The sequence below is a fragment of the Genypterus blacodes genome, unplaced genomic scaffold (assembly GCF_046128005.1).
Source record: "Genypterus blacodes isolate CSIRO-AG114 ecotype Tasmania unplaced genomic scaffold, CSIRO-AGI_Gbla_v1 ptg000185l_1, whole genome shotgun sequence".
Taxonomy (NCBI): domain Eukaryota; kingdom Metazoa; phylum Chordata; class Actinopteri; order Ophidiiformes; family Ophidiidae; genus Genypterus; species Genypterus blacodes.
In genome coordinates, this window is record NW_027466986.1 from 2,092,236 (window position 1) to 2,110,817 (window position 18,582).

Consider the following 18,582-nt stretch of genomic DNA (forward strand, 5'->3'; position numbering starts at 1 on the left):
CCTGTGTCTTCCCTGAGCTTGGACCAGGACTGGACCAGAAAAGGGAAGGGAAGACCAGCACCCATCAGACCAGAGCAGATCTGCCCCGCTGCATAGTTTGTCACATTTAAAAAAAAGATTCTCCTTAGTTTAAACTAATTCTGGGGGTTGACTTGACTGATTCCTCTTCACTGGCTGTGTGAGTGTTAATCAGCTGTTTCACTTGTGAGCCCTTTCAACCAGAAATGATGACTTTTAACTTGCAGCACAGGATGGAGTCGACTGTGCTTTAAAAACACAAATGCTGTGTTTTTCTCAGGATCTGGATGAAATGGCAGGAGCTGGTGCAGTTCAGATGCAGACACAGTGACAATGTGAGAACCTACATTGATCTGTCGAGCTGGCAGCATCTAAGCCATCCATTCGGTTAGCAGGGATTCAAATGTAGCTTGGGTTGGGACCGAGCTGGGTCCCAATTCAGCCTCAAACCAGGCAACCACAGAGATACTACATGCCTTCTTCAAGTCCAATAACATTATCTGGCTTTCCAGAGGTTGCAAGTGTTTTCATTTAATTGTGGTTTGGTTTTCTTTGTGATAAAATCCATATCTATCCTCTCTTTATTCTCACTGTATCATCACTATATATAAGTCAGATTTGAAAGATGAAAGTGTTTGGGGCTGCCAGCTGAACACACTTGTGAATTTCTACAGCAGGGAAGCCAGAGACTCAGATGATGACTGGTCACCTGACCTGCAGCGATGCCCTGTGGGAGCTGGAGGAGGTTTAGTGAAGCTGCAGCGTTAGACAGCATTAAGGCTACATCCGACAAGCAGAGAAGGACAGACGGGTGAAGTGAGGAACAGCTTTCTCAGGGTACAACCAGGAAGGAGAGGACAAGCAGAAAATTAAGAGACAGACAAGAAAGGTGAGCAAAGACACATCGAACAAACAAAGGCCGTCAGCTGGGTGCAGCCTGAGCACAGGCAGTGAAAAGCAATAGACATCAAGCTGGTTACTGCGGTGAGCTGTTGCCAGTCAGAGTGCAATACTGAGCAACTACCATGAGTATGTATGTCAGGAGGAGTGAAGCATGCAGCTTTCTCAACAGGTTTGATTTGTGAGGGAGGCGAGTGAGTGGGTGGGTGGGTGGGTCTCTCAGGGTGTTATTGGGACTGTTTCCTGAGTTTGAGTGAGGAATGCAATGGGACATCCTCACAAGATCCTGATTATGTTTTATTGTTTCTTAGGCAGCAGGTATGGAGGAGCAGTTCAATGGTGCAGGCAGCCATTCATTGAAGCTCAGGCTTATATGCTGCATTCCTACATCTATTTGTCTGTGGCTGGTCAATACTGGAGCAAAAGTCATGAAATCACAGCTGTACCTCTGCCGAGCTGCCAGCCGGAAGTCTCAAAAGCCAACCACATTACAATTCCATCTGATTGATAGATGGGACCTGGGCCATGGAAGAGATGGCTAAGGCTAAGAGATGGCATTTTGAACGTTACTGTGGAAAAATGTGCAAACATTTCTTCTCCACTTATCTGTTTCCTATGAACAACACAGTTTAACAACTTCATTTGAGAGTATTTACTCTTGAAAACCTGTAATCTTTTTAATCCTCCAAAAGACATAGAAATCCCCCAAAATGGAGATACAAGGTTTTTGACTTCGTTCAATTTTGGGGGATTTTCAGTCAATATATCACTAGATTGACACATTAAATCCATGCAAAGACTACTTTTACTTGAAATTCTAGAATGCTGTCCTGCTGCTATTATCTGTTTAAATGTAGGAGTTGTACAGCAAATATTTGTGTACTTCTTCTGTATTTTTGGCTGCAGGAACGAACGGTGACAGCTCTTCAGTGTGAACACACTTCAACATTTGCTTTGAAATAGCATTTGGCACTGATAAAGGAACTTTCTGTCCTACTAGTCAGGAATAGTTATGCAGAAGCAGCTCGGTGTGAGATCCAGCTTGATTCCAGACAAAAGAATCTTGTAAAACCATCACAGACAAATGAGATGTTACTCACTCAATGCACTGCTGCTGTGTATGAGTGAGCAGATCTTTATAGATTGACTGATGGGTAAAGCGAAGTGTGTGTCTCCTTTCCTTAAATCCAACACCACTAAGCAGGGCCACGGACACAGGAGACAGGCAGACTGACAATTGGCCACACCCTACATCCCAAGCATCAACCATCCAGACACATAGTAGGCGGCGAGCGACAACACCAACAGTACTATGATTGGCTCTGATGGGCCTCAATCCGCAGCAAAAAGTGGTGACGTGATCATCGATTGCTTTTACTGCACGCTAGTGCTGATCGGAGTGATTAGAAGAAGACGAGGAGATTACTGGGGACAAGAGGAGGTGTTCAAATAAAATAAACTTAAAGCTTAGTACTAAAAAGAATTATTTGCTTCCAGGGAGGCACAGAATTTTCCAAATATAAAACAACTTTGATTGGCTACTTCAGAAAAAAAGATAAATTTGGACAAACAAGGAAAAAGAGAAAAAAGTCGACGGTGGAAATGAAAGGTCAGTACACCTCTCCAGTGAAAAACAAGGGGAAAACAAAGACAAACTAGCACTAAACACTGAAGGAGTGTCTAGACAATGAAGAGATGAGTGAATGAGAGGGAGGTGTGGGAGCTGTAGAGGGCGCTGTAGGGAGCCTGACTCCTCTCTCCTCTCTCTGTTTCTACCTTTATAGCCTCCTGGGGTGAGTGAGCCGTGTTTGGCAGGTAGGGAGGGACCTGTACTGTTGGAGTTGTTGGCTGGCGGTTGGAATGTGCCAGACAGGAAGATGCCATCGGAAAGCGGACGGGGCTTGCGCGCAATTGGCGGCGGCTGAGGCTTGCTGTTATTGGGTAAGACAGAAGTCGGAAGGTCGCCGTACGACTTCCTGGTGGCCGACAGCTTCACCTGACCTGATTGACTGCCACCACTGCCAGCTTTGGTGCCTTCGATTCCTTCCTCATCGTCTTCCTCCTCGCCCGTGTAGGAGACAAACTTGGCGGTGTAGAGCATGTCGGGGGAGGAAACCTGGGTTTTGAGGTAGGAGGTGTTTCTCTGTGGTGGGGGTGGGGGGCTGTTAGAAGGGTTGTGGGGGACGGGTTGGTACTCCCGAGGCAGGGGGGGTCGATACAGACCGGCCGGCTCATCTGGAATCAGCAGCTTTCTCTCGGCTTCATCGTGCTGCCGGCGACGCTCGGCCTCCAGGCGAGTGTAGTACTCCTGTTCCTGTCTCCTCTAGGGGAGGGACAACCTGTTAGTAAGCTCTCGTCTCATTGGCTCCCACCTTACTTATGGACACAAATTGGCTATCATCTACAGACATAATGAGTCAAGAAATTCAGTCTAATAGGATCCAAATGATCCCGGTGCTGAGGTGGATCTACTCTGACTAGGCCACCTTACAGACTATACAGAGCCCAAGTACAAATCAAGTCCACCAGCACTGACAGGATGTTGTGTAACGGTCTGCTCTACCTGCTTCATATTCATTCCAAACCTGACAGGACACTGATGTAAATTAGCCAAGAATACACAGCGCCGGTTGCCTCCACCTCTTCTTCCATCACCACTAGGTGTATCCATGTTTGTAGGGCTGGTATTTAATACTTTTTGCTATCATTGAAATGTATGTGTGTATACATTTTCTTAATGTGTAGACACATATCTAATGTATCTAATATTTTTTAATGACTAAATTGCACCCCTGTGTAACAGCCTTTAATGCTTATTGAAATGACTATTCAAAATGTGAAGGTATCAAAGTCACAATATTCTGCAGATGTCCTCATGTGCCTGGGCCTCTGGTCTACCTAATGATTTACTATATGGTATGTGGAAGCTTTTTGGGTCCCTGGCCACTCTCCGTATGATGGCTCAGTTCTGATTATTCTTAATACATGAGCTTCTGATGTATGGTAATAGTCTGGTGGGAGTGGTGATTTGGCTATCTGGGTTTGGAGCCCTGCCAGCCTGGTGTCCTGGTCAGCCTCAGTCTTGATGCTGTAAGAGAATCTTCTTGATTTTTGGTCCATTCTCATGTGGGAGACTCTGTTGTGGGCTAAGGGGAGTCCAGGTCCTGTGTGGCCTAAATCTGATAAACTTAATGTGCAATTTACACTGCTGTGGCTGCTGGAGATGAATAAACCCAGTTGGAATCTGGAGAAACTGAGAGGGATTACCGAGTGCGAGGGGTTAATGAGTGGGTGGGTGACTGAAATTTATGGATGGCTGGAACTTGGTATGAAGTGGGTGTAGTTTGCTTGTGTGTGCGAACTGAATACAAAGCATGAGGTTGTAGGGCAGTGAGAGGGTGGGCTGCATTCCTTCATATGTTTTCTCAAGCAATGCTGGATGGTATGATAGTACAAATAATAAACGTCAAAATCAGAACTGGTTCCCAACAAACTGAAGATGAGTACAAAACTCAAATTTCCTGACATACACAGACAAGAACCAATAACAGCACGATGAGAGTCCCATGCTTAAGGTGGGTGGGAGCACAAGTCATGACACAGTAACACATATCACACAGAGTGAGGGTGAGGGGGCACAGAGTGAAGACTTGCAATCCAACATCTTTACAATAAACATCCAACAGCAGGATAATCACTGCACTTACAATCATCATCCTCAAAATATGGATGTGTATATCTGAAAAAGGGGCCACTGAATATATCTACTTTGTACTATACATGTCCCCAGACATATCAACTTTACAGAGGACATGATCTGCTTTTATTGTTTTCTCTTGTGTTTATATTGTAACATAAGTTAAAACTTCAGATTGACATCTATAGAAATGTATCCAAAGACAAACCCATAGATCAATATTTAACAATTTAGAATTCAAACGCATCATGCCTGGTCAAACACAACCACACAGGTGGAGTCATCTCAGGCCTGATGCATCTGACCAATCAGAACAGAGCATTAAGGAAACTGGACCTAAAAACAGCCCACTGCAAAGGGCAGCAAAGTTGTTTCAGAACGAGGTGTTTTAAACAGACTCATTCATTAAAATAGAACATAGTAATCAGCATAAGTCCCCTTTAAATCCTAAAAAATAATACTAGTTTTAAACTGTAATCTAAAACCCTGTAATCATGGGCCCTAAACGATCAATACTGTTAGAATGTGTTTACTTATGGCCTTACAGATTTTTAAACAGCCAGTGGTCTGACAGCTGTAAAAGAAAATATACACTAGAATAATGACATTGTGGTGAAAACTGTGGTTATGTTTGATTTAACAGAATGTCAGACCACTGGTCCTTCAAGAACAACACTTACTTACTTACAATACATCAATACATTTTCATTTGAGTACGTTTTGATGTAATTTAGTGGTTGAGGTAACCTTTCCACACAGAGAAAAGTGTCAAAAACATAATATTTGTGATATTTTGAGGATGATTCTGACCATCAGTATTTAATGCAAAATCCTACCCTTAAAAAGATTATTTTCTTCTTCTGAAGCGCTCCCACAGAACTGGCAGAAATATCATCTGTGGTGATCTGGTGGTGTTTGCAATGCTATATTTCATCTCATATGGTTCATTAACAGGCACACAGATAGACAGACCTTCTCCTCAGCCTCTCGTTTGGCTCTCTCCTCCTCCCTCCATTGCCTCTCCTCCTCCTGCTTTGCTCGCTCCTCTGCCTCCCGTTTACGGATCTCCTCCAGTTGCTGCTTACGCCGTCGTTCCTCATCTTGCAACTGATCAACACACACACACAGACACAGACACACAGAACATGCCAAAGGGCATGCAAGAACAGGCACACGTGAAAACAAGAACAACAATTATCACCACATTAATGGTAATCCATACACCAACAATGAGTTTGTATCAATATCCAACGGCTACTGTGAACTTCTTGGACACGGACACGGTACTCAGTCAATACGTTGACCGAGTAGATTTGTCTCATAAAACTGCTCCTGAAGGGAGGAGCAGTGTGCACTGCAACACACAGAACAAGCGGACACACTGCTGAGCATGCAGACACCAACATGCAACAACAAAAGCTGCACCAGGTCAGGTCAAAACAAGGACAGCCGCTCTTCCAGCTACTTAAGGTTGACTTGATTTAATTGAATATGCATATGTCTGCGTGCTAACATTAAAGTAATGGTTCCACTGTGCACAAGAGGAAGACTAAATCAAGTGTTTTCTAAAGTAACTGCAAGCTACAGGCTGCTGAAAATACATAATGACAAAATATCAATTTAATATTTTAAAATACACACACTGTCCTTAGGCTGAACAGTGTGAACATGAATGAGCTCAGCTGGACACACAAATGAATGGATGAGGAGCAGATTGATGAATCTGTGGATGGCACACAACACTGAGCCTTGCACAGGCAACGCTGGGGGCTTACAGGACTAACACACTCATCTTGATCTGACACACCCATGCAGGTGCCACCTCCATATGCACTCAAAACATCACTGCTGACTAGAACTATCACACCAAACCATAACGCTCCACAACTCCCTATGTATGGACAGGCGTGGATGTCAAAGACGCTTTATTATTTTATAATATAACCCTCAAGCCCTGGTTCTCAGCTTTCAGTTTTGCAAGTACAGTAAAATAGCTGTAACATAAGGAAGAACGATTTGATTTGCACAAACGTTGACATGGAGGCTTGGAATAACAAAACTGAACTTTCTGTGGTGAAAATCAATTTCAATGTTGATCAAGACGGAATTAACATTTCAAAAGGATTTTTGATTATTTTTAAAAACTAATTTTGTTTTCTGTTTTTGTCTTCTGGTATAAGAAGTATTGACTTTCTGTAGCCTTCAAACAACTACACAATATGTCCAGGTTAAATGGGGCACTTTCAGAGTCAGACCTTTTAGGATTCATATTAAGCAGCAGGCTTGTTTTGAGTAGACAAAGAGATGGAGAGCTACTCCAACCAAACAGTTTTAAGCATCCCAGGCCAGCTAATCATGGCCCAGCCTCGTCTCTAGCTCTGGCCCAATTCCAATGCATTCGTCCATATGCATGGGCGTAGGGAGAAATAAATAAGGAAACATGGGTGGGGTGGGGGGGAATCCAGACAGAAAACAGGAAGTGATGTAAGGTAGGAGGAGTATACTCCTTGTTAACATACAGGAAGAACATACCAAATCTAGAACTGAGATAGCTGGGACAGCAGTCTGCTGCTAAAGAGAAGAAGAGAATTGAGAGAGAGAGAGGGTTGACAGACGGCAAAAACAGAGAAAAGGTGGAAGTAATGCAATACCCAAGTACAGAAAAGCGAGGTGTAGAAGAGATTTGATTGAGCTGGTTAATGTCAATAAACTGATTAAACCCTATATACTATACCATCCTCACACAGGACTGACCAGGGAGTAATTATAGGTTTATCTACACCAGAGAAATAATCCTGAATTCACTGCTTTTATTTGTATTAGTGAACCTGACATGAAAAACGTTTAAAAAATCAATTATATAAAATTTAAAGTTTCTTACAATCGTCAATATTATCAGCTATGCTCCTCCACATACCACCTCAGGCTTTAAACACATACTTCCAATTCCTCCATCCACGTTCACTGCCATCAAACGCAAACATCACACTCATCCTGCAACCAGCAACTATTTCACACACACACACACTGCCATGCCCTGTCTGGCATGGCAATCCTAAAGTTTGACAATGGAGTAGTGTCTTCAAGTGTTAAACCAGGTTTGAAATGTAGAATTAATGGGTTTCTTCTTTAAGAAAACTGAACAATATGGACAAACTGAAGATAAAAAAACAATCTGATTCTATGTGAAAGCCACCAGCATCTGACAGCCATGACATTTCCCATTTTTGAAGTCATGTTAGATTGTATAACATATTATCATATTAAGACAGTGATTCCCAAAGTGGGGAGCGCGCCCCGGGATCGGAAGAGGAGCGATATGAATAATTGCCGCCTCAGGTAAATTAATGAGGCGATACTTCTTCGTCTCGCTGCAGGAGAATGAGGTCTCAACAACTTCCAAGATATCTGGTTCAATTCAGGAGTAACTGCATAAGCATGTGGAAAGCTGATCAAATCAAAGCACATTTTGTTTCAATCAACTCTGAACACACAAAGACCTCAAAGTTGCAGCCTCTGCCTGTTTGTAAAAGTCAGATATTTTATATGATGTCAACACAGCATAATAGCCTCATCTGCTCAACCCCCGGACCACCACTTCAGCCACCTAGATTTAAGCAGCTCAGCATGGTGAAGCGATGACAGAAGCATGTTGCAGATGCACATTGCAGGTCATTCATAGTGGGAGCACTGGGGACTCTGGTTTTTCAACAGCATTTTAAGACTGGTTTTCCCCATCTGGCCCTTTTCCTATGGATCTGCCTTCGTTCTGTACTTAACAATGAACAAGTGATGGGAGATATTACTTGATAAGCAAGTCAAACATTCACTTTGTCCCACTCTTCTACTTTCTTTTATTCTTCTTCGTTGTTGCCTTTGTTGACTTTTGAATTGCTGCATGATTATAATCTTAAACTCAAACCTTCCTTTATTTTTCGCTGGTGTCTCTCTTAACCTAATCCATTTCTTTCATTTTTCCTCTTCCTTTGCCATGTTTCTTATCTCTTTGTCCATTACCCTCAAATCCCCACCACCATCTCACCCGGGCTCGCTTTTCAGCTTCCAGCCTTTGCATGATCATCATAGTGTCCACGTCTTCATCATCCTCCTCCTCCTCATCTTCATCACTCTGCTTGGACTCCTGCAGCCGTTTCTGGAACTGCCACTCTAGCATCAGCTTCCTGAGGCGGTCGCTCTCCTCTGCTGTTCGCTCTGGCTTTGCCTGAGAGACAAAGTTTATTTCTGAACAGACTCTTACTACCGTGACACTATATATACATATCACAGGAGGAGCCTTGTATGTTACACACCTGTAGCTCCTGGATCTCCTTGTCCAGAAGGTCAACAATGTGAAGCTGTTGCTGTTTTTCGGCCTTTTCTCGAGCGTCTCTCTTCCAGGGGTCTGGGGACAGACTGTCACTGGATGTCAGCTCCTCTTTACTGATGGTGATGTACTGCAGGTCTCGCCTTTCAATAGTCCGTGGCTGCTGCTGCGGTAGCAACTCCCTGATGACTGTGTCCACTCCTACAGTAACATTAAAGTGAATCATGAGTATTTCAATATTTCAATAACCCTAGCTATAGTATAAAAATATTTAAACGAAAAAATCAATTTAAGACTGTTCAGTACAAAAATAAATCACCGGCAGAGTTGGCGGCACTGGAAGGAGCAGGAATGGCTGATCGAGGCAGGCTTGCCAAGATCTCTGGCCGGGATGGGGGAGGGTGGGACTGAGGCTGTGGGGGGAGGTAAGGTTGGGGTGTGGACATCAGGGCCATAGCGGGCTGATGGTGAGGAGGAGGAAGGACTCCTCCGTTGTTGTGAGGTTGGACAGGCATAACAGGGTTGGTCCTGATCTGACCCAGCTTCCTCTCCTGCTCTCTCCTCTTCCTCTCTCTAGGAGATATCATAATTAGAAAAATAGTGATTGTAAACTTTATCATGTTAACAGTTGAAGTGAATAGCACCAACGACCCTGACGACATCGAAACAGAGGTCAAATCCTTGGAATCCCCAGCAGTCTGTCAGAACTGAAGAAGTCTTTCTGATGAGAGGTGAAACTTCTTCAAGCCTTAACTAGCAAGTCCATTTGCCTAAGATTAACTTTTCCTTGACATTAAACATTTCCTTCCACATTTGTTTATTGTTAATGGTAATGCTTTTATGTGGTCTACCAAACAATTCATTAATTTTTTCTAAATCTTAAAGTAGGAAGGAACATGTCTTTGTTGAAAAATTAAAAGTGAATATTTACATCAGTGGCCTAGAGAGGGCACCATTTCAAACAACTCTTACCTTTCTTCCTCCAGACGAGCTTTCTCCTTCTCATACCAGCGCTGCTGCTCCTCACGTTTCTTGCGGTCTGCAGCCTGCTGGGCTGTTACCGCTATGACAGCAGGAGGTGGTGGAAGTGGTAGATCAGGCTGAGAGTCATAGGGATCGTATGGGTCGGTGTAAGGAGCTGGTGGTGGAGGAGGAGGAGGGGGCAGATCAGAGCGGGACGGTTGCTGAGTAGAATGTGGCTGCACAGAATGAGGCGCGTTGGGAGTCTTCCAGCGGCCCGGTCCAGTCTTCTGATTCTGGGTCTTGTTGGAGGAAGAGGAGGAGGCTGAGAAATTGAGTTGCTCCTGGCTAGATGTAGATGACTCCAAGGAGGATGACACTTGCTGTTGTGGAGCCCAGAGATCGCCCCCACCCACACCTAAACACAAAAACAAACATTGTCACCTGTGGAAATGCAGACACTCCTCCCACAACTGCAGACTCCACATGTTAATGCACAATAAATTGATATTGTTTTGTCTGTACTGTGATTAAGGCGACATTTTAGTATTTTAGTATTGAAGTATTAGGAGAATTAGGTGACACATTCATATGTCTGAGTAAATGGATTTACAATCACAATCCAGGTCTGATACTGTTTAATAACCTATTAAATAGTGTTAACATTACATTCGAAGAATAAAACAACTCGATACATATCCTTAATCTGGGACTTTCTGTGTGGAGTTTGCATGTTCTCCCCGTGTCTGCGTGGGTTCTCTCCACGTGCTCCGGCTTCCTCCCACCGTCCAAAGACATGCGACTTAATGAGGTGATTCTAAATTGTCCATAGGTGTGAATGTGAAACTGAGTCCTTGTTTGTGTCTATGTGTGCCCTGTGATGGATTGGCGACCTGTCCCGGGTGTACCCCGCCCTCGCCTGTTGACAGCTGGGATTGGCTCCAGCAAAAACCCTGCGACCAATTAGAGCAGGGGTGGGGAACCTTTTTCCTATCGCGGGCTATTTTGGTTCAGACATCATCCCTCAGTGCCCATAGTAAATTATTGAACACAAATAGTGGGTGCTGTTACATAGAATTCTTTGGACTGCACGGAATCATGAAATTTGTCAGGTGAAATTTAGTTAGCATGTGATCAGTGCAGAAACCTGTACAATATCACACTGATATTTGAAAGTACTGGCAATTATATTTAGATCTACTCAGGATCATTTGGAAGAAGCTCTGTAATAGTCATAATAACACAGGACTGGGATCATGAGAGTCTGGAAAAGAAGGCAACACATTCAGAGTGGGTGGGAATGGGAGGAAATTAATCAGGATTGGGAAAGATCGGATGAAAATGGTACAGTGAGAGATTTGGCTTCATTATTATCACTCTGGTACAGAATTATTAATCAGCAACAAGGTTATTATTCACCACCTGTACAACTCGACTGTCAAAGTCACTAGTTCAAGTCGCCGTTTCTTTGCATCTAGTCCACATGTGTAATTCATTTCCATGGTCTCATTAATATTTCTTCCATTTTTCTCTTTCTTTTCTTCGTCTCTCTGTGTATAAAGAACTCTCTAAAATGTCTCATAACTGCATGCTCATTGTCATGTCAAATGTCATTTATTCTTTCAGTTAGAAGCTATTTTAGACAGAAGCTATGTTAGAAGAGTTTTGAGGTCCTAAAAGACTAAATAAGAGTTGAAAATACGAGTTAAGAAATTAAATGCAATACCTTTTTACATACTGTAATAATTTTATGTGTTGTAATTTCATACAATACTTTTTCCTTTGTCATCTCGCTTTCCTTCTCCTCTTTTTCCCATCTTAGTTGTTTGCTTAGCTGCCCTTACCCCCTGCTGAACCTCTTTGGTAGTCCAGGTCACGGTGCTGGTACTCCTGCTGGTAGTGCTGCTGGACTCGCTCGTCAGGCCTCAGACCTCCGGCTGTGGGGTACAGCTCCTCCTGGGAGTGGGTAACACGCTGAAAGACAGAAGAGATCATGAAGAAAGATAAGATAAGATTAAAAAAGAGGCAGAGAAGTAAGAGGCAATGGAAGGAAGGAGAGAAATTGTAATGGCAGGAAGAGAGAAGGAACAGCAGGAGAAAGGGAAGTGTGTTCATAATTGCTTGACTTGCTATTGTCTTGTTGATTTACCAATATTAGTTAAATTGACAATACATTAAATTTAAGCAAGCATAACTTATATGTGTCAAAAACAATGTCTTGATGCATCTCATCTGAAGATGTACTGCCTCAAGACACCTCCTTATGAAAAGACGCCCTCTGATGGAGGCATACGACATGTACCACACCCAACAATGTCTCTTCTGAAGACACATCAGGTAAGCTTGGTTAGATATTTATAATATTTATAAGCCTAGGCGTCATCACGATCTCTTTTTCATAGCATATACAGTACAGCAAGTAAGTTGTATCTGTTAAATGAATCTGTTACATTCTCACTGCAAAGAAGCTGCTCCTGTGTGAGTGTGTGCAAGTTTTCGGAGACCACCCTCCCTAGATTGACTTGGCCTGGACCCAATTGTGATTGTATTGTTCCTACATGTCCAAACAAATCTAGGGCTCCAAAGGAGTAAGGTCGGAATACAGCCAAGGTGAGAAGAGTGGAAGGCAAGGAACAGGACTTTTGTTCTCTATTTTACAGTTCAGAGAAGCAAAACATATTTACATCCAACTACTACTACCATTCCATAAAATAAATTAGCCAAAACATATTCCAGTTAATTTCAGATTGAACAATTACTCTGTACCAATCCCAAAGATTTCAGTGAATCCACAGAGGGCGCCTCTCAATAGCAATATTCCAGAAATTACTTCATCACCAAATGTAGCTTCAACCAGCTAGTGTGCACTGCTGCTCTACCTGCATGTTATTGTTGTGGGTATTGTCAACCACAGAAAGGTGCTCGATATCTTCCATAGCCTGCAAGTGCTGTGAAGGGCCCTGCCCAGGACCAACTACCCGATCCTGGTTCTTGGAGGATGGAATGGTGAAGTAGTCCCTGGGGTAGGTCTGGGTTGGAATAGGGTAGGCCTCTGGATGGGGAGACGAGGGCTCGTCCTGACCAATAAAATCAGAAGAAAAATTAAATTTTGTTGAGTTTATACACCAAGTCCTTTTAGTAATCCCATCATCTGTTACACATAGACACCTTATACAATAAGGCAGATTCCATCCCTCCATTCTGTATACCAGCTTACTCCATTCAAGGTTGTGGGAGCTTGAGTCTCTTCCAGCAGTCATTGGGTGAGAGGCAAGCATGATATCACGGCGATTGGCTAAACATCTCAGGTACACATAGGAGAGAAAGGAGTCTGGTCTCACCCAGCAGGAGACCACAGCCAGGACAGGATGGACAATAACTTCACAAGACGCATAGTAATTTTATGACGTCTTGCTCGGTTTGTATTTCCGGCAGACCAACAGACAATTTCGAGGAGTCTTTCCGTCAAAGGATCGTCCCGTGTCGCAACGCTGCTTTAACCTGCTCGTTGCTGCATGATATAGACTAAGGTATGTTATGTTTCTGGTGTACCTTTGTGTTGGGAATTCAAGTATGAGTTTTCTGTGTATTTCATGATTTAAGATTATCCTTGTTATTTTCGTGATAATCCAAATGTTGGATGTGAAATAAATTCTTAATTGTTATCCTTGATTTACTCTGATTACTATTTGTGTTATGATTTCAGCATTTTACAGGGACCTACATTTCAGCGTCTTAACTGATTGAGTGATTTCCGGATTGTACCCAGCGGGGCGGTTATAGGGGAGAGAATTGGAATGAATAGAATAATTGTGGATGACAGTTGTTAAACACACTTGCATGACCCGGTGCGAACCAGGCTTCTGAGTTGGTGAGAACATGATTAACCATGTTTTTAATGGCATACGAACCACGTCTCTGGTTAATAAGAATATAGTTTATTAAACACGCATCCATCAAAATATGAACCAAACCGCTGGGTTAATAAGAATATAGCTCACTAAAAACCTTTGTATGGTGTAACGGGAATAATGCCCCTGAGTGTTTTGCCAATCAGTTCACAATAACCCAAACATTTCCAGGACGTGTCATAGATTTACAAATCCAGCCGGTAATGATTCTTAGCAGATGTAAGTACTCCCAGTTTGAACAAATAGCTTAACTCTAGAGTAAATAAGAGCGTATATTCAATGTCAAATTTATCACAAATTCCCGCACTAACGATTAGAAACCTGAAACTTCTTATTCCAAATATAGAATTGGCAATCTCTTTAAATCAGAATCAACCAATTAGAGTTCAAATTGTCACAATGTGTCGTATTATCTTGTGGAGTTAAAGAAACAAAAGTGATTTAAATATGTATGATAATAATTTCACACTGCCGATTGGTGATTTAACCACGACTTTCCCGCATCATCTGGATACCGTCATTGGGCCGAGAGTGGGACCTTCCAGCGCTTACATAACAATTATTCAGTCTGTTGGAAAATTCCACAGAAGGACGCTTCTAACCACATTGTTCCCACGACTTACATCAGCACAGAGGTTGCCGGTGGAGACGGAGGTGATCTTAGTGCCTGGTCCTCCAGGGTACACAGCTTTGCCTCCAGGATTCTGGCTCTGATCTAATAAGGGAGTTGAAAATGCCGTCATTTTATTACTATTTAAAGATACAGGCTTGAATAAAGACATAATCCACTCTCAGGTATCCACACATAACAAATATTGATCCACGGAGAGGACACGTAGATTAAGTTCACAAAGGTGTACATGAAAAACTTCATAATAAGAACAAGGTCTTACTGGCTACATTGGGGCTGGAACGGTGGTCAGCACGGTTCTTAAGAAGTCGTTCTTCACCGCTCATCTTCTTCGGTTCAGGGTAGGAATCCCAGCCTGCCTGCGGGCTCTCTGGAGAACCGTTCTGCACCGAGTTGTTGTACAACTCAAAGCCTTCGCTCTTTGGTCGCATTTTCCCATTCTTTTCACGGCCTCTGTCTGATGCTGTACAGAAAAGGATAAAATAAAGAGAGAAATAAGGGGCAAGTCAAAATCAAAGCAACTTTAATTTAACATTTGATCATTTGTTGCATAATAATAATAATAATATGCTACAACTTTTGGTTTCAAGAAAAGCTAACCAACATGCAAAAAGGGAAATATCGTAGTGTTGCCTCTTTCAACACAAGTGCAAGAACAGGTGTGTACCAGGTTTGTATAAATGAGAGAAACTGATTGCCTGGTGCCATTTGTTCTAATCGACGTGACAAACCGGGTGCAGTGATGAATGAATGAATGAATTTACCAACCCAGGAACTGAATGATAATTACTCTTTTAAAAGGCAGCTGTAGTATTATTATACAAAAAAATAGCCAAAGAGGAGAATTTCTAGCATTTAATTAGTAGGAAAAGTTAATAAACATCGAACAAAAAGTTCGGAAATTTGTGTTTGGTAGATTATTTCTCTGTTGTAACAATGAATAACTATTAGGCTTTTTGCTTTATCATAGCACTGCCTTAAGGTTGTTACATCCCAATTTTGGAGTTTGGATGGATCTCCCCCAGCAACCACCCTGCACATGTCGTTTTTGCATGTCACACTGTTTGAGCCATGGAATCACTTTCAGGGCACTTTTGGCAAAAGAAAAATTAAATAAATAAAAACTGGAGCAAAAACAATAGAGTTCTAGTACTATTGGTGCTTGGACCCCTGAATAATAATACTAATGAAAACCCTGAGCAAAAAAAAGTTCAAACACGGAGATGGTTAGCAAGATGTTAGCTTATAGAAAGATGTCTATGAGTATGTTTTTAGAGCGTAGACAACATAGGCATTTCTAATATAAAATGATTTGCTTTTAAATAAACAAAAACATTTTAAGGCCATATTATTTAATGGATATTGTATTTTTGCTCTTTTTTAGGTCCAGCGTAAAAGGTGTGCTTGCCCGGTTTTGGTGGTCCTATTCATTCCCAAGACCTTGCCTGGTGAAGATGTCCATATATTATTGTTATATGAGCATACATAGTAAAGAGAGAATACGCCCCCTGATTGGTCATTCATAACCACAGTCTACACTGGAACATGCAATTTAGGGAATTTGGGAGCGGCAGCCACAGACCAGCCTGGCAAGTGGTCTTCCCCAAGAAATTAAAGTTTGCGCACGTGACTGGGGTTACAAACACATTCTGGGCTAGTCTGTTCCTCTAATGAAGTAACTGCCAATTTGGTCAGAATTTAGTTGGGAAAATTATCCCTAGTTAAAAGAACAAGAACTATATTTAAAATCATTGAAATCAGCATGAAAGATAAAGCATTGTGTGTGCTTTGTGTAAATCCTGACCTCTAGGCATCAGTGGACTGGGTTGGTTAAGAAGGGTAGCCAGTCCGTGGTAAATGGCTCCTTGCTTAGCCACCTCTAGGGTGACAACTGAGCCAGTCCTCGTCATCAGCTCTGCCGCCCTGATCAGAGGAGATCAAGAAAGAGTTCAAATTCACAGCAGCTTCATACGAACTGTTTATATAATTATAAGCATTTGTACGGATGCCAAAAAGAGATTATGGAACATAAACACAAAATAAAGAATTAACGTTTACTTTTCTACATAGTGACCAGAACTAACTTTAATTCTGAAAATGAGGAACCAGCCGCTTTTAACATCATCTTGACAGGCACATCAATAAGAAAGCATCTAGAAAGTAGCTCAACAGAATTCAACAATGATAATCTCCTTGCTATAATAAAAAGTCAAGTCACAGCATCCATCTGAACTAGTCACCTCTATCACGCCAACACCTCGACCTTTTACTAATCAAGAATCAGGATTCCAAAATAATTTCCCTTTTTGGAGTGATGTCATCAAATTATTTAAATAAGACCAAGAACACCATATGTATGGAGGACTAAAAGTGCCAAAATTAGATAAATAAATACGCCATTAAATAATTAATTAAAAGTGTAATTAATTAATTAAATGTGTCAATAATTAATTAAATGTGTCATTAAATGTGAAATAATTGATTTAATAAAACAAGTCATACAATTAAAAAAAAACATTTTAATTATTTCAGTGCACATTTAATTATTTCATAGTTCGGTGTTACAGCTAACCATGAATTAATTTTATCTGTCAAATTTACCCGTCAAAGTTAGAGGGCGGGTTCTTACACCTGATTGGTTACCCTGCACATCAAGTCAAGGCAAATCGATTCCAGATAATGGATTGATGCAAAGCTTTAATAAATGCTTTACACGCTACATGCTCGGGGTCAGCAGGTCCTGCTTCCACATACTGTGCAAGGTCTAAAATATCTCTCACCAACTCTCTAGAAAGTTCACGGAGATCCTCCATCAACACAGCCGCCATGTTTAGAAAAACTTCTTCTACTTTCTGTTTCAAGGCAGACCAAAGCAGTGGATTAGACTATATTCGCGTTAGCCCCGCCCACCGACATTGATGGGCGAGGTTGACGGATAAAATTAATTCATGGTTTGCTGTAACACCGAACTATGAAATAATTAAATGTGCACTGAAATAATTAAATGTTTTTTTTAAATTGTATGACTCGTTTTATTTAATCAATTATTTCACATTTAATGACACATTTAATGAGTTATTGACACATTTAAATAATTATTGACACTTTTAATTAATTATTTAATGGCGTATTTATTTATTTAATTTTGGCACTTTTAGTCCTCCATACATATGTTCGTCTTGTCATTTGTTCCACGTATCTCCGTCTTTATCTTTCCCAAAACTAGGAGTGCTTGCTTCTACCACCTCTTCTAACGCCGTCTACAGAGAGCACCAGCTCGCACACTGAAAATGTTCCCACATTCCTTAAGTTAATTTGCTTCTTCTCCCTAATTTCTCATCCAAGTTTGTAACAAGTGGTTAATAATAATCATATCATCATCTTGTAAAGCACAAATTATTCAGTAAATCATGGACATAAAATTAATCCAACTCTGGAGTTTCTACCTTACAAATGGGCCTAAATATGATTTTAACAAATTGAAGTGAAACCTACAATTCATCAACACTGACCCCTATTGCAGACCTTCCATATCATACCATGTGCTCTCCATTACAACCTTCACAAATCTTTGTATATATTCTAATTGTTTGTAGAATGTGATCTAATGGTAAATCATTATATTTAATGTCACTTCATTTCGCAACCATTGTAAATACAGTACTGACAGGACACGAACTGTGTGGTTTTACATTCTCTCAGCTATTGCAACTGTAACTGTAATGTCAGCTTCAGCTCATGTTAGTAAACTATCCACCATTCATCTCACTTCTATTGTGCCATGCCTCTCTGTAAAGCTAAATTAGCGCAACTAAATCTTAGAGCCATTCTTATTTATTGATGGAGTCAGATAAAACACAGTTAATTATCTCTGTCCATATTAAGTTTATATATAAGTTTTTTCATCCTTACATAGTCATATCAACACATGAATGAAACACATGATGGAATGGAATTTAAGGCAGCTGAAAATATGAATGAGCAATGGTGAATGAAATACAGGGAATTCCCTGAATTACAGGGAATGTGAAGGGAAATTGTAACAGTGATATGTGGACGGACAGAAAATGTGAAATATGAAAGTATCGTACTAGTAAAGTAGTTAAATAAGTAATAACATTTGATTTGTTTTCTATGAGAT

At 41.4% G+C, this 18,582-nt stretch overlaps 1 protein-coding gene across 6 annotated transcripts in view; it reads right to left on the reverse strand.

The window, feature by feature from the left end:
• Nucleotides 1–18,582, reverse strand: part of afdna (afadin, adherens junction formation factor a) — an 84,399-nt gene that overhangs the window by 3,791 nt on the left and 62,026 nt on the right. For 5 of the 6 annotated variants that reach the window (XM_076168022.1, XM_076168019.1, XM_076168020.1 and 2 more), the window contains 11 exons: nt 16,246–16,364; nt 14,704–14,904; nt 14,434–14,525; nt 12,779–12,976; nt 11,744–11,873; nt 9,912–10,317; nt 9,259–9,512; nt 8,926–9,140; nt 8,658–8,837; nt 5,588–5,722; nt 2,695–3,241 (listed from right to left, as the gene is read on the reverse strand). In XM_076168022.1, coding sequence (XP_076024137.1) covers nt 2,695–3,241; nt 5,588–5,722; nt 8,658–8,837; nt 8,926–9,140; nt 9,259–9,512; nt 9,912–10,317; nt 11,744–11,873; nt 12,779–12,976; nt 14,434–14,525; nt 14,704–14,904; nt 16,246–16,364 — 2,477 coding nt within the window. The remainder of the gene's footprint in view (nt 1–2,694; nt 3,242–5,587; nt 5,723–8,657; nt 8,838–8,925; nt 9,141–9,258; nt 9,513–9,911; nt 10,318–11,743; nt 11,874–12,778; nt 12,977–14,433; nt 14,526–14,703; nt 14,905–16,245; nt 16,365–18,582) is intronic. The other variant, XM_076168021.1, reaches the window with a different exon arrangement.